Source organism: Athene noctua, chromosome 1 (genome assembly GCF_965140245.1).
Source record: "Athene noctua chromosome 1, bAthNoc1.hap1.1, whole genome shotgun sequence".
Classification (NCBI taxonomy): domain Eukaryota; kingdom Metazoa; phylum Chordata; class Aves; order Strigiformes; family Strigidae; genus Athene; species Athene noctua.
This window is the reverse complement of record NC_134037.1, coordinates 234,893,144-234,914,489: the sequence shown is the minus strand read 5'-3', so window position 1 is coordinate 234,914,489 and position 21,346 is coordinate 234,893,144. Positions and strand designations below refer to the sequence as shown.

Here is a 21,346-nt window from a genome sequence, read left to right as displayed (position 1 = left end):
TTGGTATTCCTGTGCCCACAGAGCAATGCCCACATTTGCTAAAATGGCTTGAAGTGCTCAGGGGCACGTCACTCTGCTGGCTGAAAACCACCTTCCAGGCAAGAGCTTCGCATGGTTGTGGCAGAGCGGAGCCCCTGTTCTCCACTACCTGCTGGCCACCCTGGCAGGTGAAATCCCAGTCCCTCATCCCTATCCCTCGATGGAGAACAGGCAGCTTTTTGCAGCCTTGTAGGAAGTGGAGGAACATGAGGCAGATGTGTCTGGCCCGTAGTGCAGCAGCATGGGTGCCCAGCTGCTTTGTAGGCTTGCAGGGTGGTTGGCTGGAGTCCTGTCTCCTCCAAACATGCAGGGCACGCTGCATGGAGAGGTCCCCTTTTTTTGCCTTTTTTTGCCTCTTTTTGCCTCTTGCATTTCACATCTCTTGCAAAAGGAGCTTGAATTTTACCTCTCTTCTAGCAGGTGCTTCACAGTGTTGCTCCTCTCCAGCAGGCTCCCAAAAGTCACACTCTGGTGTCGTGTTGGTGTGGGCAGTGGCACGGCAAGGTAGCCATGGAGTGGGGGTCTGTGCCCACCAGGGCCCCTGGCACATGTTAGGGTAGGAATGGTTTGTTAACCACTGTAGCAGCCACCTGTGGTGGGACCAGCAGCCAGGGCACCCCTGTGCTGCCCACTTGTTTTTTTTATTCCTTTAACCTGACACCTTTTGCTGGGCTTCATGAAATCTCCATTAGCTCCGTTGCAGACGAAGTGCATTTCAGCCTGAGCAGCAGCGGTTGTTGGGCATGGTGTTTCAATTAAGCTGTGGGCAGACCAGTGCATGCTTCTGCAGCAACTCCTGCAGGGTGGGAATCTTGGTGTCTTCAAGGTTTTCTGGAAGTTTGTTCCCTACACGGATCTCTCGGCTTGAGAGCACCATGTTCCCAGACCCTCCTACTTGAAGGGTGTTCGCCAGGGAGAGAGCAGGTGTTAGGTAGGATGCTGCCACCGAGACGCTTGGATAGTGCAGCAGGGAAAAAATATATCCCTTTGCTTCCAGCTCATTTGGAAAAAAAAAAGGTATCCTCTTTACATGAAGCCTGCTGTGGCTGCAAGCCACCAAGTGTTAAACCAGCGTGAAGGCCCAGTCAGATTCCCACCAACCATTCCTGTAACTGACTCAGGTGAGCATCACTCGTGCATCGCCAAACCTGGAATGACAAAATCTCCTAGAAAAACTACTGTAGCTTTTAAAAATTATTTTTATTTCACTGCTTCTAGACTTTTAAAAATCAGAATTAAACTTTCATGGCGCACTGATAGTTTCTGCTTCTGGGAAGATCTCTGTCCAGAAGCTACAGTTCAGAGCATGTGCTGCAGTATCCGCTGCGGCTTATGCCCTTGGACTGAACGTGCTGGGCTCAGTCGCTGAAAAGAGATGTGCAGTGCTGGGAATACACAATGCTGTGGCCCAAACTAGGTATAAATCAACCAAAATCCAGGCAGGACATGACAAAGAGTCTGACCCCAACTTCTCAATTTTCTTGACTCTGTAGTTGATGACTTTAATGAGGCAGCCTGGTTTGGCTGTATCTTTTGTTTTGCAAGTGAAACTTCCTGCACCGTCCCTGATTTTGGGGGTTTGTGTGGCTTTGTTTTGCCTTTTTTTTTTTTTTAAACAGATGTATTATTTAAATGGTTACCTTATCTTTTTTTCCTTTTGAAAAGGTTGACATGATTTTTAGTGCAGTACTATATGGGTATAACATGCAGTGTTGAAATTCACACCAAGTATGGTCTCAAAAGCCTTTTCCTTGCACCTGTTTTGTTTCCTGAGGTATATCACTTTCAAGAAAATGGCAAGAAGCTCCATTAAGTTCCAGGACCAGAATGACACTGAAATAATCTAATTAGGATGCATCTCCCATGAGGAAGATGTCAGAGGCCGTGAGATGCTCCCATGTGGCTGAAGTGCTAGTGGCTGTGAAGCGGGTGGTCAGGGGACTGCTGCCTGCTGGTGACAAGATCAAAGTGACAAGCAACAGCAGGGCCAGCCCTGAGGATGCTCAGCCTGCCATAAGCCAGTCTGCAGCATTTTTGGCTTCTCGCACTGACCAAGGCCCTGATCTTTCCTGGAGAGCTAATGCTCTGAGAACCTGTTCTCTTGCAATTTTCCTGCATTAGTGCTTTTCTGTCAGCGCATGAGCTCCCATGCGGTGGTGGAGGCAGCTAATGGGGTCTTTGGATGTGCAAAGGGAGGGAACAAGGTCATTTATCACCTCTGCTGATGGTGCTGGGGGGATAGATAGCAACGTGAGCAATTTTTTTATAAGGGATAAAGATAGGATGTGGAAAAGAACAACAAAAATACGGAGGTTGCTTTCTTTAGCAAAGACAGAGCAGCATCTGATTGAAGTAAGTCACAAATGCTTCTTCCTAGAGAGAAAATACTGTAGAATAAAGGTTTCTCTAAGGGAGAAAGCCCAGGAGGAACCAAGGGGCTGAACCAGCTCCCTCCTGCCAGGCTGTGGTGCCCATATTGCCCAAAGCTCTGGGATTGCCTGCAGCTACCTCCACCAGGATGTGTCCCCTGCCCTCCTCATCCTTCTCACGTGCAGTCTTTGAAGCCCTGCTTTTTCTTGGGGGTGTGGTGGACACTGTGCCCATCCTCCCCGTGGCAGCTCTGGAGACTTGTGACCACTTTCAGGTGCTTGCAGCCCAAAACCTGCTCTTCCTTTCTGAGCTTCCCTTGCTTTGCTGGTGATGGTTCCACCCCATCTTGCAGAAATGGTGTATCCTCGGGAATGGTCTGTCATACTTTGCTTCCATATTGGCCTTCCAGGAACAGGAGGAAGGTAATTCTCCAAACCTGTGAAAGCTCAGCCCTGAGGCATGCTGTGCAGATGCCTTGTTCTGACCCAAACCTTATGACTCTGGAGATACTGCGTTGTCGGCAGATGGACTTTTAGCATTAGTCTTCATTTGCACTGTTAGTAAAGAAAAGGATTACTGTTAAGTGCTGTTAAAAGATAGAAAATAATGAGGTGTAAAATGTGTGTCTTTATGAGCAGAACAGACCCTCACTGATTGCATGCCCCAGGGAAATGAGGGCCCCAGCTCCTCTCTCAGCTGGTATTTTTCTTCCTGAGGAAACCTCCAGTTTGGTCTCTCCGAAGTCCTTTCCCTCCATTATCAAATCTCACGTGGGTCCATGTGAGTTTTCCCTTCCACTGCAGAAACCTTTGAAGGCTGTAGGCTGTAATGTCTTGAACTGTAGTTTGTCATTTGTCTTAGTCATAATTGCATGACTGTTTTTTAATACTACTTGGCAAGGGTATTAATTTTTTTTAAGAGGTGGCATCACACATGGTTTTACAACTTGTTTCTTCTTGATGAGTTACACAGGTGAATCTTTATAGGTCGTATTTCAGGGTTTCTTTAAGAGGAGAAAATTAATTTACTGCCGTTAGGCATATTAAAGCGATAATTAAGACATTCCACTGCATTATACAGCCTGTCTCCTAACAAAAGTGTTTCTTTGCAATATTTTTTTTCATGTTGTATTTGGAAAGAAAGCTCTTCTTAGATTTTTAAAAAATTCTCATGGACCTTTTTTCCTCCAGGCCTTTCCCAGGTCTCTGGCTGCTGCCCTAACACTCTTCTAGTGGTGTTACAGCTCTCTCTCATGCACTCTTGTGGCTGCCTCTTCCCTCTTTAAATAGTTAATTAGCAGCCATTCATGCCCTCACCCTGCAGCCCTGGGATCACCTGGTTCCCCTCTAATCTCAGGCCCTTCACCAAGACCATGGTGAAAACCATCAGAGAAGCCCCATCAGTAACTGTGGGGCAAATGCCTTGCAGGTCCATCTGAAAACAGAGAAATAGTGCCAAGAGCAGAAATCAGCTAACACACAAGTAGAAAATCTTTTGCGTCATGGATTTGATGAAATACAGAAACTGTGAAGAGACCAGGGAAAATGTGAATTGTCCTTCCTGTACTGGTGAAGGGGAAAAGGTGAATCACCCTTCCTGTATGGTGAAGAGAAGAGGAAAAGGTGACACGTCCTTCCTGTACTGGGTTTTAACATTGGTTGGCTTTTTTTTTTTCAGCTTGCTGCTTTCCTTCTCTCTGGGGGCAGATGGAAAACTCTGTGTCAGAAATTAAAAATACATCTGTTCTGGGTTTGTAGTTTTGAAGAGGGTTTGTTGAAGCTGCCTTAAAAACTAGTCCCACAGAAAGGATAGTAAATCAGTGAGTAATTAGCCATGTCCTTTCATAAACAATGTGAAAGGTGACCAAAGCGTCTTGGTGTCCTCCAAAGAGGCAGCAGGACTTGGAGGCAGATCCCACTGCAGTGATCCCCTCAAAGCTGAGGAGGGATGGGAGGTCCCAGAGCTGGAGGAGCTGATGGCCCTGGGCAAGGACGCTGCTCAGACAGCTCCAAACAAGGGAAGATACCAATATGGGTCCCCTCAGTGGAATGGTGACTGGGAAGATTAATGCACAATTACAGATTTCATTACTCTAAAGGTTAATTTCATTAACTGTATTAACTGTTAATTTCATTACTGTAAAGGTTAATTTACAGATTTCATTACTGTAAAGGTTACCCCTGTACTCGGCACTGGTGAGGCCGCACCTGGATTCCTGTGTTCAGTTTTGGGCCTCTCACTACAAAAAGGACATTTAATTACTTGAGTGTATCCAAAGAAGGGCAACGGAGCTGGTGCAGGGTCTGGAGCACAGGTCGTACGAGGAGCGGCTGAGGGAACTGGGGGTGTTTAGTCTGGAGAAGAGGAGGCTGAGGGGAGACCTCATCGCCCTCTACAGCTCCCTGAGAGGAGGCTGCAGAGAGCTGGGGATGAGTCTCTTTAACCAAGTAACAAGTGATAGGACAAGAGGGAATGGCCTCAGGTTCTGCCAAGGAAGGTTTTGACTAGATATTAGGAAGCATTTCTTTCCAGAAGGGATTGTTAGGTGTTGGAATGGGCTGCCCAGGGAGGTGGTGGAGTCCCCATCCCTGGAGGTGTTTTAAGAGTTGGGCTGACATAGCGCTGAGGGATATGGTGTAGTTGGGAACTGTCAGTGTGAGGTTAATGGTTGGACTGGATGATCTTCAAGGTCTTTTCCAATCTAGACAATTCTGTGATTCTGTAATACATACCATAGTGCATCTAAAGGTGTTGGGTTGCTGAACATCCATCCTTGGAGACATTCAAAACTGCTCCGTCAGACCTGAAGCAACTTAACTTAAACTCGATATTGGACCAGATGACCCTTCCAAACCTTGCTATCCTGAGTTAGCCACTTTTGCCAATACATTTAGCTCATAACCACCAGATTCAAGATCATGGAAAAGTAGACCACATTACCAACTAAATAGTGATCAGGTCAGTTAGAGAGCTAATGAAACTGTGGGAAGCTACTAGCAGAGTCTGGAAGTGGGATGCAAGTTATAACAAGGGGTGTGGGGGTGGGGGGTGGGAAAAAACAGTGAAACTATTCCCAAGCAATACTTTTCCTTTATAAAGAGAGCCAAATAAATACTTGTTGCTGAAAAAAAACCCAGAAAGGAAATAAAAAAGAAACAGCCAGCTGTTCCAAACATCTCCTTCTGGCTTTGAGACAGCCAACATCAGGGATAGCAAGTGGATGGATTTAGCATCCAGAAAAGCTGCTAAAAAGGAATCTTGAGCAACCAGAGTGGGCTCTAGGGCCAATAACCCAAGGGATACTTCACATTTGTGAGAAATCTGAAACAAGAAATTGTACTAAGGATTTTTCTTTTGCCTGCTACTAAGAGAGAAGCTGTGTTGTTATTTTAGAAATCAGTGCAGTCTTTGATACCTCTCACACACTCAGGAAGATGGAGACTGTAAATTTGAGGGTGCCCTCCTTGGTGGAGTGTGTGAGCACAGATGTTTAAGGGATTAATACCACTCCAGTGGCAGTAGTTCTTCTGCAGAATTACCAAGAAAAAGATACAAACTTCCCTACCTAGAGCCGGCTTCTTCCTGAAAACCTCCGTGCTTCTCCCTTTGAACCAGGGAGGAGTTTTGACACTGAAACATTTAAGCACTCTTGGGTGAGAATTCTGCAAGCATTTGATTAGAACAGTGCAGGGCTCATTAAATTGACTGGTTTTAACACACTTTCTAACAGAGGAAAAAAGAGAAAATAATTAGAGGTAAACTCTGTGTTGCTGTTTCAGGCATTATGACCCAGCATCGTTTTGACAGTTTCTAACAATGGCATGAATGAGCTGAGTAATGTAACTGAGCATCTAGAAAAGCCTTATTCCAGAAAATAAGGATGGTAAATCATATGATGCCCCATGACATGGGATATTTTGCCAAATTACTGCTTCAGGGGAAGTGAGAACACTGAAAGTAATGGGGATGTTGCTTCATCAGTTTCAGACATTCAGGGTTCCCACTGCCAAGAACAACTGCTTCTTCCCCATCTCCTACCTCACTATTTTTATTTTTTTAATTGGTGATATCTACCAGTGTCTGGTGGTTACCTCTATTTACTGCCAGAATGGCCTGTTTCTTCTCTTTAAGGGCTTAAAAAATAGTCACGGGGAAATGGGAAGGCTTCCATGCCTTTTTTAACCACCAGCAGACAATCCTGTAGAGCCAAATGCACACATCAAGAGCCAAATTTGACTAAAACATCAAGACAACCCTTCAGTCTGTGTTGAGTTTAAACTATTGCTGATCCCCCACCCTAATATACAGCTTTGTACCATATGACATGATGCAAGACCGAAACACCAGCAAACTCAATAAAGAGATTTTTTTTTGGCATGGCAATACAAGACAGAGCCTTTTGCATTGTGCCTCCAGGACTGGTGTTCAAAACAGCCAGATGGGCCCCCAAGAAGGTGTGGCTTTTCCATGCAGTGGCACCCAGGCTGCATAGATGACCTGAGTTTGTTCATCTCTGTCTAGATGCTAGCATGTGTGCTGTTTCACAAAAACTACTTGGTCCACCTCTGACAGTCAAATACGCAACATGTGCATTGCAGACTTGTGTTAGAAGCAAATGATGACCACCTACAACAAGCCAAAGGAAAATTAACCTGCTTATGTTAACTGCAAAGATTTAAAGACGTGATTTTGTCCTCCTTACCATGCACACAGCTTTGTGGGTAGGGAGGCTCTGCAGAGAGACCTGGACAGGCTGGAGCCATGGGCTGAGGCCAACTGGAGGAGTTTCAATAAGGCCAAATGCCGGGGGCTGCCCTTGGGCCACAACAACCCCCAGCAGCGGTACAGGCTTGGGGAGGAGTGGCTGGAGAGCTGCCAGTCAGAGAGGGACCTGGGGGGGTTGATTGACAGCCAGCTGAACAGGAGCCAGCAGTGTGCCCAGGTGGCCAAGAAGGCCAATGGCATCCTGGCTTGTGTCAGCAATAGCGTGGCCAGCAGGGACAGGGAAGGGATCTCACCCCTGTCCTCGGCACTGGTGAGGCCGCCCCTCGATTCCTGTGTTCAGTTTTGGGCCCCTCACTACAAAAAGGACATTGAATGACTCGAGCGTGTCCAGAGAAGGGCAACGGAGCTGGTGCAGGGTCTGGAGCACAGGTCGTACGGGGAGTGGCTGAGGGAACTGGGGGTGTTTAGTCTGGAGAAGAGGAGGCTGAGGGGAGACCTCATCGCCCTCTACAGCTCCCTGAAAGGAGGTTGCAGAGAGCTGGGGATGAGTCTCTTTAGCCTAGTAGAAAGCGACAGGACAAGAGGGAATGGCCTCAAGTTGCACCAGGGAAAGTTCAGGCTAGATATTAGGAAGCATTTCTTTCCAGAACGGGTTGTTGGGTGTTGGAATGGGCTGCCCAGGGAGGTGGTGGAGTCCCCATCCCTGGAGGTGTTCAAGAGTAGGGTTGATTTAGAGCTTAAGGATATGCTGTAGGTGGGAACTGTGCTAGACGAACGGTTGGACTAGATGATCTCCAGGGTCCTTTTCAACCTAGATGATTCTGTGATTCTGTCATATAATTCATTATATAATTCATTGCTGTTTAAGTACACTCATAACCGTGATCACTTAGGCCAGATCAACAATAGAGTACTATTTTACAGCATATAATAGTTCTTACGTATTAACACAGTTAAAAAATGTAACTTTTTCCACTGGGATTTCTTATATTGAGACCTTCCTATAAATGTCATATTCTGTTTCTTCATGACTGTTTACGCCTTGTTTTCCAGCTGCTGCCTTCTATGAAATGAGGCTAATAACAGCACCAATAACAGCTGGATGATTAATTCCTTAACAACTGTAAAATGCTCTGGTATGAACAGAACAGGATTTTGCTGTGTATGTCTCCTTGGCACTTGTATGTTGAATTAAGTTCTTCCTCGAAAGCAGCTGACTTCTGCTGTCTGAAAAATTTGTTCTCTCTTCTTCCTCCACCACTTTTGTTAATTTCATAATAAAGTAGGGACTACTATGAAATTTCTTAATTTTAACCCTAACAACATTTTGGTTACAGGGAGCCCTCAAGAACACATTTTGTAGGTCTTTCCAATGGTAGGTTCAGTGGGATCGGACAAAGACCATCACTGCAACAAGGGACCCAGCCCTGCTGTGAGCTGCCAGAGGCATCTCGACTGCCTAGAACACAGAATCACAGAATCGTCTAGGTTGGAAAAGACCTTAAAGATCATCCAGTCCAACCACTGACCTCACACTGACAGTTCCCAATTACACCAGATCCCTCAGCGCTATGTCAACCTGGCTCTTAAACACCTCCAGGGATGGGGACTCCACCACCTCCCTGGGCAGCCCATTCCAACGCCCAACAACCCATTCTGGAAAGAAATGCTTCCTAATATCTAGCCTGAACTTTTCCTGGTGCAACTTGAGGCCATTCCCTCTCGTCCTATCGCTTTCTACTAGGCTAAAGAGACTCATCCCCAGCTCTCTGCAACCTCCTTTCAGGGAGCTGTAGAGGGCGATGAGGTCTCCCCTCAGCCTCCTCTTCTCCAGACTAAACACCCCCAGTTCCCTCAGCCGCTCCTCGTACGACCTGTGCTCCAGACCCTGCACCAGCTTCATTGCCCTTCTTTGGATACACTCAAGTAATTAAATGTCCTTTTTGTAGTGAGAGGCCCAAAACTGAACACAGGAATTGAGGTGCGCACTCACCCGTGCCGAGTACAGAGGTAAGATCCCTTCCCTGTTTGAGTGGGGAGAGCCCTTTGGTTACCAACCTGCCTGTGCCTGTAGGAGCCCATGGTTACCAATCATTGCCCATAGAGTGGTCTCATCCAGTTTCAGAAAGTCTGAGAGATGGGGTTTCAGCTTAATCTTGGCTGTTCAGGCCACCATGAGGGTATTTAGAGGTGACTGACCATGCAGATGTGTCAGATCTGATTTCTTTATATTTAAATATAATCCAAGGAAAATGAGGTACCATTTTCATGAAATCAGTATTTGATAAAAATAACAAATGGAAAAGAAAGACCCAAACCAAGAAATGCAGAAATTAATATATACACATCATTGAACCACATTACACCAAGCAATACTGACTCATGTCCATGGCTCTAAGATTATACCCATAGATGCCACATTAAAACCACTTAGCTGCCGGCTGTTCGAAGTCCTGCGCTTACACTGCTCCAGTTTAGCCATTCCCTTTTAGTAGCTGCTGTTTTTCCAGCTGATGAATGAGTGATCTGAGCTGAGCAAGAAGCGGCATAGGGCATGTTCAAACAATACCCCCCATGGGGATTACCCCATCAGCATAGCTGCATCAGGGCTGGGAGACGTGGAAAGAAAATAACCCCTTCTGTCCCTTGTGCACATCTCTGGTATAATTTATATTGCTCTGGCAAAAAGCATTCCTGCTGAAGCACTGGACACACACACGATGGATGAGCAGAGCCTGGTGACTGCAGGACAATCTGACAATCTGTGGCCGCTAATGAGAGTCCAAGAGATGGAGCCAAAAATGGTCCATGGTGGGAGTTTTGCTCAGCGGTCTTCCTGGCAGGTTTTGGTGTCAAGCGGCTGGGTGTTTTTCAGCGTGGCATGTTCCAACTGCAGGTCTGTTCATTTTAGGGGTCACCTGGAGGCTGGGATCCTCTTGTGGCAAACCTGCAGGCACCGACAAGTGGAAAGGGTTGACTCAAGGTTCAGGTTTGTCCCAGAGCTTGCCTCCTCCCCGCCGGTCCTGCAAGGGGCAGCTCTTGGGACAGAGTGCTCTGCTCCGGGCCCCGCAGCAGCTCTCCCAGGATGGCCAGGGCTTCCTGCAGGCCCTGTCCAGTGTGGGCGCTGCACCCCTGGAGGACCCAGCGGCGTCGCGCCAGCTGCCCCCACCGCAGCCTCTCCCCCAGCTCGGCGGGAGCCAGCGCTCCTGGCACTTCCTGCTTGTTGGCCAGGAGGAGGACAGGGACGCCAGCCATGCTGGGCTGGCTCAGCACTTCCTCCAGCGCTGCCATCGCTTCGGGCAGACGGGCCGTGTCTGTGCTGTCGAGCACAAAGATGAGGGTTTTGGTGTCTTCCAGGTAGTCAAGCCAGCTTGCCCGCAGGTTGTCTTGTCCACCAACATCCCAGAGGGTGAAGGATATGCGACAGGGCGTTTGCAGAGACTCCACGTTGAAGCCCACTGTTGGGCAGGTCTCCACAGCCCGACCACTCTTCAGTTTGTACAGAAGAGTGGATTTGCCAGCAAAGTCAAGCCCTAGCATGACAACTCGAGCATCTCTTTTGCGGTGGCCTTTGGAGATCAGCTTCCCCATCAAGATGCTGTCACAACCGTGGCAAAAAAATTGCAGCCAAAAAATAGAAAGCAAGAATACTTCCTCAATAATGTCAGTTAATAACAGAGTGCTCAGTTCTGCCTCTCTAAGACAGCAGCTTAGGTTTGCTGAAGAGAGACAGGCAGTTTGCTTTTGCTTCTCTTTGTAACTAAAATGAGGTCAGAGCTATTATTTATGAGGTATGGATCAGAGCCAGGGAGTGCCGTTGGAAACAACAATTTCTATATCCCAGCTCCGCTGCTGCTAACTTCCATTTTTATTCACGACCTGAAATGATCAGTGCAAAAGAGAGCCAACGTCTTGCAGGAAGAGGTGGGGAGATGCTGGAGCAAGTTTCCTCCCCATTGCATACAGAGATAAATTAGCTTTTGTTCATTGGCTTTTCTAGGGGAAATCCACCCCCGGCAGGACAGGACAAGGAGGAACCTGGGTTTCAGACCAGAGTTACTCCGGGAATTTGCTGAATCACAGCTCAAGGGTGTGGATTTAAACATGAGCAACAGCACAACTGACAATTTTTCTGCCAGTCTTACGGGAGAAAGTACAAAACCAATCTCCGTAGCATCAGCTTTCACTACCTGTTGCACAGACAGTAACGACAGCAATTTAGAAAAATGCACACAAGCATGATTTTTTAATGTCTCATTGAAATCTGACCCATCAAAATGCCTTCCCTGGAGTGAAAATCTCTAAAATTCTTTACATCAAGTTATTTACTACACTTGACATTTGTAAGTGAGGCAAAGTCAGTCCTCTGTGGCTGAGCTGGTAAAAAAAATGCTTTAAAAGAAGGGAAAAATGTTTAACAAGACAGCACCCACTTGAACTTTACTCGCCAGAGGCAAAAATATGCTGCTGAAACAGCTCTGAGAGTCGCTTGTGCAACAGCAGCTGATGTCAGTCAGGCAGAAGCCCAGAAAAGCTGGCATTTAACTTCTTTATTGGTTGGGGTTTGCTCCTAAAAGGATGCTCAGAGGCATGCAGAACTGAAAGTGGCTGCAAATCTCATTGTGGCATTAATGCAGAGCCGCTCTCCAGATACCTTTGAAGATGAGAAGGAAATGTTATTCATCTGCACTTCCCTGGGACTGCGGGGAACCTCCATGTGTCTGTGGGAGATGCAGTTTCCCCAGCGATGATCTTGTGATGCCTCCATGTCGCAAGCCACCATTGCTGGGGATGAAGTTCAGCACGTGGAAGGGACTGTCTGGTCAGTGACCGGGTCACTGGTGGCCAACCAGAGACATATTTCTTACCCTGGGGGCAAGATGTGTCAGTTTTCCATCTTTTAAAGAAAGGAAGAGGAATGAGAAACAAAACAAAACAACCCAGTCCAACCCAGATAAGCTGCACGGGATTGCAAGGGGTCCTACAGACCATGTTTTGCAAGATACTTCTGTGATACACGGCTCTCCTACAGTCAACCCACAGAGCTGGTTGGCACCAAGAGCCTCCATGAACTTTGTGCAGCTCGTGGGTACGTAAAATGTGTTTCTATGGTCAGGCTTTAAGTTAATTCAAAAGCTAATGCTTATTTACAACACTCGTTGCAGAGTTAATCTAACAGTATAAACACACCACCACGCATGTGATAAATCATGAGGTGTGTGCTCATGTGTGATCTTTTCTGAAACCAGTCTATAAATGGAAAAAGGGCAGGAAGCTCTCTGGATGGCAATAAAAAAACAGAGAACTACTATGTGCAGCAGATCCCAATCCTTCTGTTTGCACACTCTGCAGTGCATGCTTCTCCCTGAGGGTTACCCATTTGTCAGAGTTCTTTCTTCTTAAAAATAAGTTATATTTTGTCTGGTCCTTAATCTGCTTGTTCTTCATTTTGGGAAAAACTTCCTCTCCATATGAAATTGTACTGTAAGATCAGTGTAGTTGGTATTTTTTGACATACTAGTGGGTCAAGTGAATTGTCTCTTGATTTTTTCATGTTTCTTCTGCCTTTGCTGCTGCTTGTCTTCTCTAAGGCTTGATAGGAGGCTCTGGTATGCATCTGTTTCATCTGACCAGACATTCATAGCTCTGAAATTTCTTTTAAGTAAACTAAAATAGAGATACAGGAAGAAAGGGTAGAGATTCTACTATCCGACAAGTAATTGAGTATTTGAAATATGATGTGATGGAGTCTTTATTGCAGCACTCTAACATGGTACAGAAATAGGCTGCTTCTGTTAAAAAATAAAATAAAAGAAGAAATAAAGCCAGACTGAAGAACGCAACTAGGGTACAGTCTTATTGAAGATTGCTTTCAGGTTTTCTGTGGCACAGAATAGCATAATTCATGGGCAAATAGAGACAACTTGTATCTTTTTTTTTTTTTTTTTTTTTTTACATTTTCATACCCTATGCATTGAACTGCAGCCTGTTTTCTTTCTTCCTGCCAATTATTCCAAATACAGGGTGCAAACTGTGCTTACAGATTCTGTTCTACCCACATCTATGTTATAAAAGCATAGTATTTCCAATAAATAATATATGGGAACAATTGCAAGTCAATTTAAGAAAGAATGAAAGAAAAGAAAGTAAAAGCAGACGAGATGAGCTCTGAGTGAGACTATTGCCTGAGCAGAAAGGCTGTATGCTAAATAATTCAGAAACTGTGTTCAGAGACGAGTACAATCCCTACCCCAGCTATGTCTTATGTGGGTAAAACAAATCTTCTTGCCTTGTGTTTCATGTCTCTGAATTCACAGGAGCAAAGCCAGTGGTTGCTAATTCCATTTATAATTTCATAGAATTTCAGTCAATTTATTTGTTTGTTGTTTGTTAGGCATACATTCCCCAATTTCCTAGATATTCATCAACAACAGCAATAATCAGGACTAGTACTATAGGAGAGAATCCCTTCTCCTCCCCATGCCCTAAATAAGGTGGATCCCTAAATCCAGTTCCCATAACTGGAATTTTGTCCCAATCGCTAATTCACCGTCAAAGCATTTTGCCCTCACTCCATGGGGCACAGACAGGAAGAAGAAGGAGACTTTGAACTGAAAGAGGGTAGATCTAGATTGTACATAATGAGGAAATTTTTTACAATAAGGGTGGTGACTCTGGCACAGGTTGTCCAGAGAAGCTGTGGATGCCCCGTCACTGGAAGTGTTCAAGGCTGGATGGGCCTTTGAGCAATCTGATCTAGTGAAAGATGTCCCTGCTCATGGCAGGGAGGGGGGGGGCCTAGGTGACCTTTAAAGGTCCCTTCCAACCCAAACCATTCTACAATTCTACGGTTCTGTGACCTGCAGAAGGACATGATACACAGGCTTTGGAGAACAAGACGATAGTTGATGGTTTCTTAGGGAGACCACATCATTTCAGGGTTAGACCACAATGCTCTTAGCATGGCTGTCAAGACAGTCTTCGTGGCTGTGATACCATACACCAAAACAAGGTGAGCTCTGAAGCAGGTAGGTCTAATTCTAACCCATTCACTGGAAATTAGTGTTAATCATGTAGCAAAGGTATGGCTGAGTCCATCAGAAACACTTATCAAGAAGGCAGTTCCCCTTATACACATTGCCAAACTACCAGAAGCATCCCAAAAAGCAAGGCAGAAACTTCTAAGCAAACTGCATGTCAATTCTTCCTTTTTATTAGTGCAAAACACTCCCCACTAATGGCCTCACAGGCACTGTGGAGCCACTGCTGTTCTGTCTCTCCTGTTAGACATGCAGTAACCTTTGCATCAAAGATGTAATTAGAGGCACGTGAAAGCTTAGTTCCCTTTGCTGCCGAAAACGAAAGATTATCTTCACTAAAACTATAAATAGCTTTTCATCATAGTTTTTCATCCAAAACTGAATTTCTTTGTAGATATGTGGATAATATGGGGATAATAGTGGTCATTTCTAAATGACCTCACAGATCTCGCCCAAATAATATTCACAATATCCATGTGAGTGTCGGGGTGCTGAAGGCACTGAGGGGCCTCACTGGTCCTAACCAGCCTCCCTGGGGGTGTCCCCGCAGTGTCCGCAGGCAGCGTCCCCAGCAGCGATGCTGCGGAGCTCAGGAGGCAGGTGCTTTCCTGGCAGCACACCCCTCTGACAGGCACAACCCAGAAGGCACGTCCCTGCCCAGTGGTGGAAAGACCTGGGGTGGGGGTTTGGTCCAGCCCGTGTCACCTCTTTGGAAGGCAATTCTGGGGCACACAACCTTCAGCAGAGCCAGGAATAGGAGGAGTAGATCTGGTCCTTACCATGAGCTTTCCTCTTGATGGCAATCTGCTTGGAGCAACAAGTAGATCCCAGCCCAGTGGTGGCAGAGTGTACCTCTCCATCCAGACTTGCTTGTGTCTCTGAGGAAAGCCACCAAAGCTGCCATTCACCCAGCCCTGCCAGTGTTTCCTGCACCATCTCCTCGCTATGTCATATGTGGAAGGACCATGGACGGAGGGAATGTTCAGACTACCAACCCTCGAGAAAGCCTGCTGGGAGCAGAAGGAGGCCCTGGACACAGGTGGGTGTGTTGACTGGAGAGCTCACCTGTCTACCTGCCAGCAGCCATCTTGAAGGGGACTTCTTCCACGTTTGGGCTGTGAGAGGTCCTTGCAGAACTGCAGGGGACCACCAGGTTTGACCTAGCCAGGACCCCAAGCTAAAGCCACAAGACCACCAAATATGATGTTTCAGGCTTAGGGAATTTTGGCCTTTTTCTTTCCTGTATGCTGGTCTGTTCCTCTTGTTCTGCCCCCGATTTCTGGCACACCCGTGGGAAACTCGGCTCATGCTCTTCCCCAGCGCTCTCCTGCTAACAGACCAATGCTGGTTCATTTAGCATGTGGGCAGGAAGCTGTCTGTCCCATCAGGGTTGATGGGCAGGTGTGAGAGCCAGCAGTTGAAGGCAAATTGCTTCCTCCTGAGATGGCATCCAAGAGGCTTGAAAGCTGGCTTAGTGTATTCTGAAAGCTACAAAATACAGCCACAGGCTTTGATGTGCTGTAGAAAAGTCTGCCTGTGGTGACATCTCTTGACAACATACAGTTGCTCAAAGTTGTTGACTGACTCCCAGAAGTTCAGAGTAAGGAGTTCACACAACAAAACACACAGCAGATGTTAAGCACCTGACCTTCAGGTGCTCATCAAACACTCTGAGAAAGGTGCTGGTACCTCCAGGGCATTCCTAGTAGGGTTGGAAATAGGATTCTATTCTCCAGCCCAGTGGCCTCTGTTTCACCCCTGCTTCTTGGGACAAACATTTGATGAAGGAAAATGTTTTTTGATAGTGTAACTGGCAGTGGATATGGTACCAGCTTTGTGCTTGCCTCATCACAGTTAACTCTGACCAGAAGTATATAACTCTAGCTGGAGAGCACAAAAAGTCACCTGCTACGCCCTCACTGATGCTATGTCACAGTTTTCGAAGGAGAAAGCTTGGTCTTTGTCTCTTATTAGTTCCCACTCATCCAGGCTGCCATGACCCCTGTGTTGAAGGACAGCAGCCACAAGGACACAAGCATGCCCACAGGCATGAGGAGGTCCTGCTCCTTGCTCAACAGAGTCAGATACCATGAAAGGGGCTGGGTGTTTGTTTGCTTTCTATTTCAGAGCACTCTGCTGTCAGCGAGAGAGACAAACTGCTTAAGATAAAACACAACTTGTGATGCCTACCAATTGCCTAAAGGTGTTTGGCCAGGAGCACTGAACTGGCCATGGCTAAGCTTGGAGAAGCAGAGCTTACTTCTGAGTTCTGCCTTGCAGAACAACCACACAAGTTTCCCCCCATGTCACAGGTTTGGATTTGAAAACTACAGGATGGGAAATCTCAGTCAAAGACCTTCCCTACGTGTGGCTATGGCTGCCAGCAGCCTGCTGCTTGTGATGAGTTCGGTGGCACGACAGAAACTCAGGTCCTTCTGTGGCTGGGCTCAGTGTTCACAACAGGTTGAATGGACACAATCATCTGGTTCTTGTACCTGGAAATGTTGAGTGCCCAGGACAGGTCCAAATAGAGCCTCCATATGAACTTCCATGAGCAACGTTCTCCTCGTCGTGATCAGCCAGCACCACCCAAAACAGTGTCAACCATGACATGGCATTGATTTCTTTGTCCTCAGCACTCCTGAAAAGACATGGTATATGCTCCAGGGTATCTGGGAAAGGTTTGATGCTTTTTAAGGTGTTGTTTAGTGAGTATTTCCCTGTTGTTCAATTTCTGTATGCCTCATACAGCTGGAACAAAGTTTCTGAGAAGATGTCAGGGCCCTGAAGGCCTCAGCCCATCCCCTTTCTCAGGGAGGTGCCTGATGCCCAAGGCTGGGGCTGTCTCTGCATGCCCCCCAGCCTGCCTGCTGGAGGCAGCGGGATGGGTCCTGGCTGCCAGACATTGCCCTGATGCCCCCTTGGGAGCCCTCATTGCACCCTGACAGCGAGGTAGATGTGGAGAAATATGGAACAGAGCAAAGACTTTTCTCTCATGTTCTCATCCCTTAGCTGGCAGGTGTGCAACAGCTGATGAGGAAAGGAAAAGTACTTTCCTTGCTTTGATTTCTGTTTGAATTACTACATCTTTTGTATATGACTGCAGAATATTTTTCATAAATATTGTTACTCTGACCTCTGAATTTATAATTTCCAAAGCTGTTCAGTATTTTACCAGAGTGCAGGTCCTCTCTGTAGACTCATTTATTCAAGTGCTACCTAAATTGTTTTAGTTTTTCCCACATAAATTGACAATGCTCTGTACTCTTCTGTCTATACCACTGAACTCTCGTTCCAGGTCCTTCTTATGTCTTCACAGATCTCTTCCTCCTTGACTCCTAACATCTCAGCTTTGCTTCCTCAAGGCAATTAAAAACTGAGCTTCTTTAGCTTCCTTACCTAGCCCAACACCATCACTCCCTTTTCTGAGACTATGAGCTAATGAGCTCTTCCTCTTATGGCTGGTTTCTGTTCCAGTTTACGTCATATGTTTATCTATCCTACATACTGCACACACACTGTTTTCACCTTAGAAACCAGTTAAAATACAGCTCTGACTGTCTTGAAATGCCTTAATCTCAATTCTTCCATTATTCGCAATGTTTCTAGTTGAAAAGGAAAAAAAGAGCAAAAAATGGGTGCACTTATAAAAATGTTGATGTTATGCGTGCCAAAAAAAGGCGCTTCCTCTCATGTATCCTAGTATTTGCCTCTCCATCTGTTGCATGTAAAAACTATGAAGCAAGGACTGTTTTTTTTTTTTTTTACTATTCCTTCAGTTGGTGTCAAGAGGAAGCCCTACAGAGGCGGTCAAATAATGCTTAATCTCACTGCTTACTTGCACTACAGGTAATATCTTATCTGAATATGTTACTTCTATGGGAAGTAAAATTTCAGCATGGAAGTATGCTGATGAATTTCAGCTCTCCAGATTAGTCCAGAGGAAATTCTGCTTTGCAATATACAAATGCAGTTCCCCCCATGGAGCCTTCCCCCATTCCAGTTCCACAGGAAGTCACGTGATTAAAATGACGATGTAAGTATGGACCTGAAAATGCACTTTGTACAACTTGCCAAGTTCCAGAGCAACAGCGGATTCTCAGTCTCAGTGCTCCTCAGAATCAGGGGGTTTGGATGCAAGGTTTTGTTTGATCTTTTTTTTTAGTTTTCATCTTAGCTTACACGTTTAGGACTTTTTATAACAACAAATAAAATGTATTGAAAGGTACTTGGAATTATCAACAAGAATGAAAACTACAAACTGATCTTTACTACCCTCCTGTCTGGTAAAACGATTGAAAGCAAAGAAAACCTGTGAAAATTCAGAAATTGCATTTTACCTGTCTGGCCACAGAGCGGCACTGTTATACCACACATTTCTCGATGGAGAGGCTATCTCCACAGAAATCAAACGGCTCATGCCAAACCGCAGATGTCAGGGCTCCTGCTTTGATTAGGGGAGGACTTCCCTTTGCAGAGCCCTCAGGTCTTTGGCACCCTTTTGCGGCAGGATCACTTTGAAACAGGTTTTTCTGAACAACAGCTGTACGTCTATTTCTGTACCTTTTCTTTCACATCTTCAGAAAGCTGATGGCGAGGACTGCAGAACAGAGTTGGAGTAAGATGCCAGCTACGTGCAGGTGACATTTAGCTCCAGGTTGTTTTCAAATCAGATTTAACTGGCATCATATCCTAGGGCTCTGCAGTTTGCATGAAAGCAGTCAACTGACTGATGGAGAAAATAACGCTGAATGAGGAAGAGAGAAACGCTTTGAAGAATTTTCTTCTTTTACTATCCTTTAACAGGCCCCTGACAGGTGCCATCATGACTCTCCACTGTGGTCACCTATAGAGCTGCAGATACAGAACAGACTGTCAAGATTATAAATTCTCCTAAATTTGCATTTATCTATGACTATGCACACCTTTGTGATTTCTGATTTCAACAACGTATACTTAGGAATGAAACTGCTGATTCTGGTTGCATTAGGGTTCGGGGTTTAATTCCAGGCTACTGTCCATTTCAAATCTCAAATGTTCCCAGTTCAGTCACTTGAGAAAAGCACTTCATAGTCACCTGCTATGGTTATCAAAAGAGATGTAAGCTGAGACTGTCTGTGTAATAGAGAGGGATCAGCATCCTGAGCTAACCCACCAAAGTCAACAATGAGTTACATGTTATCTGTAGCATGTCTTAAATGATAATTCCTTTTATTCTACAAAAGTTGTCTCTGAAGATCATTGCTTTGCCTGGTTGGCCTGTTTAATGCTTTCATAACATTTCCAGCCTGTTATAACTTTTCCAAGACAGATATGAGGTTTCATACTCCTTTTCCTTCTAGAAAAAATGATGGGGGAAGGTTGTTTTTTGTTATTGCTGGCTTTTACAAGAAGCCAAACTGAAAGAACAAGAACCGAAACTAGTTATTTGCAAGATGACAAAATTACTTCTGCTCCATACTGAGCACTTTTTTAGTTGTTTCAGCCACTTGTATACCTCAGACGCAGTATAACCTGCAACTAGTTTAAAGATTTACTGCACACGGTAAAAACTAATCAGCAATAAGAATAATAAAAAGAATCTTAAATGCATGTGAATAAAAAAACTGACTGGGAACTTGTGCTCCAGTACTCGTTAAAACAACTGGGTTTCTATATATTGTAACTACGCAGGTCTGTTCTACAGCACTAAATAGGATTAAAGTTTGGATTACATAGCTCCACCTTTGTACCATTTCCTAGCAATGTCAGGAAAGGCAGTTGTTCTTGATGGACAATTCCTTTGCGGAGCTACAAACACAAGCTGAAAATAAGTGTTGTGTATATTCCCTTTCCGGCTCTTTTAGGGCTTCCCATGGAGGCTCTGATGACACTTTTCCACGTCTTCTTATTTATGCCTTCTCTTTTTGTTGTTCCAGAGTTTGCAAAACCTATTCAGCAGTGCCTTCCTGATGCCAGCTAAACTCACTCAACACCACAGTAAGCAGGAACTTAGCAGGGAAAATCTCTTTTTACCCTGGACCTACTGCTGGGCTTTCATCGCCTCATACTCAAGGGCAGAATTTCTTCAGCATCACTGATTCTCTCTCAGAACAACCCATCCACGCTTGACTCCTGGGTACTGAAATTGAGTTTTCTTTTTTAAATTATAATTTCCTCTTTAAACAGCTTTCTCCTAAATTGACCAGCCCAAAGATAGATTGTTACTTCCAGTGGGCTCTACCCTATTGCCTTATGTTTGAGACTGATAGCTCCCCACTCACTGTAAATGCCAGCTGCCTTTTGACCCAGTGCACCGTCAGGAAAGTAAGTAAATTTGAAGAAAAGCGGAAGCCATTTCCTGTTAACAACTTTGTGTAACAAAGGAGCTCTCCTGGGAGGGCTAGTCTCTAACCTTTCCTTCCCTGGATCCTCCCCCAGCTGTGTCTCTTGCTTGATTTGCAGGTATAGGCACAGACAGAACTGTGAACATTAGCTAAATGCTAAATTCTAGCAGGTACTTACATACTGGCTAAAAGCCCTTGAATGCAGAGAAGTCCTTATGTGACTTATGCCAGAAGACCGTTAACGCTATGTCTAGGATCCAGCTGTTTTCAGGCGTTACAGGAACTAGCCTGAAGTATAATCAGCACGGATCCCGCCACAGCCCTGCGAGGTTTTGCTCGGTTATGGCCAGGGGTGGTTGCAACCCCACCTCGACTTCACGCCCGCGAGGATAAGGGAGGCAGAAAGGTGCCGACCGGCACCCGTGCCGCGACCCCACCGAGCGAAAGCTGCCGGCGGAGCTTTTCGCTGGGCCCGGCCGGCTACGGAGCCCCGCCCAGAGGCCTCACACGGGCCCGCGGCGCGACGGGACAAACCTCCGGGGCCCGCCCGAGCGCCCTCAAGGCGATGCCTGCGGGGAGGCCAGGCGGGGCGGGAGGCTGTGCCGGAACAGGAGCCGCACCTGCGGGGCCAGGAGGGGTCTGCGAGGTCCCGGCTGAGGCCGCGGCGCCGCCCGCTCCCCCCTCCCGGCAGGGCCCGAGGCCGCCCCAGCGGGTGGCAGCGGGGGGCGGCGTCACGTGGCCACGCTCAGAGCAGCGCCCAATAGGCGGTGAGGGACGGGGGGCAGAGCCGCCGGCCGCCGGCCACGTGACGGCGCGCGCGAACGGTCAAGCGGCAGGGGGCCCTCC

The 21,346-nt window shown here is 46.3% G+C and overlaps 1 protein-coding gene across 8 annotated transcripts; it reads right to left on the bottom strand.

Moving 5' to 3' along the window:
• Nucleotides 1–9,506: 9,506 nt before the first annotated feature.
• ARL11 (ARF like GTPase 11) lies at nt 9,507–21,219 on the bottom strand. Of its 8 annotated transcripts, none has more exons than XM_074913355.1 (3): nt 21,121–21,219; nt 18,515–19,028; nt 9,507–12,801 (listed from the first exon to the last, which is right to left on the bottom strand). In XM_074913355.1, the coding sequence occupies exon 3, from the start codon at nt 10,723–10,725 to the stop codon at nt 10,120–10,122; it is 606 nt and encodes a 201-aa protein (XP_074769456.1). In that variant the 5' UTR covers nt 10,726–12,801; nt 18,515–19,028; nt 21,121–21,219; the 3' UTR covers nt 9,507–10,119. The 8 variants fall into 8 exon arrangements, with proteins under 8 accessions (XP_074769456.1, XP_074769418.1, XP_074769435.1 ...); XM_074913317.1 differs by having other exon boundaries at nt 20,679–21,204; XM_074913334.1 differs by having other exon boundaries at nt 18,738–19,028; nt 20,679–21,204.
• Nucleotides 21,220–21,346: the final 127 nt, after the last annotated feature.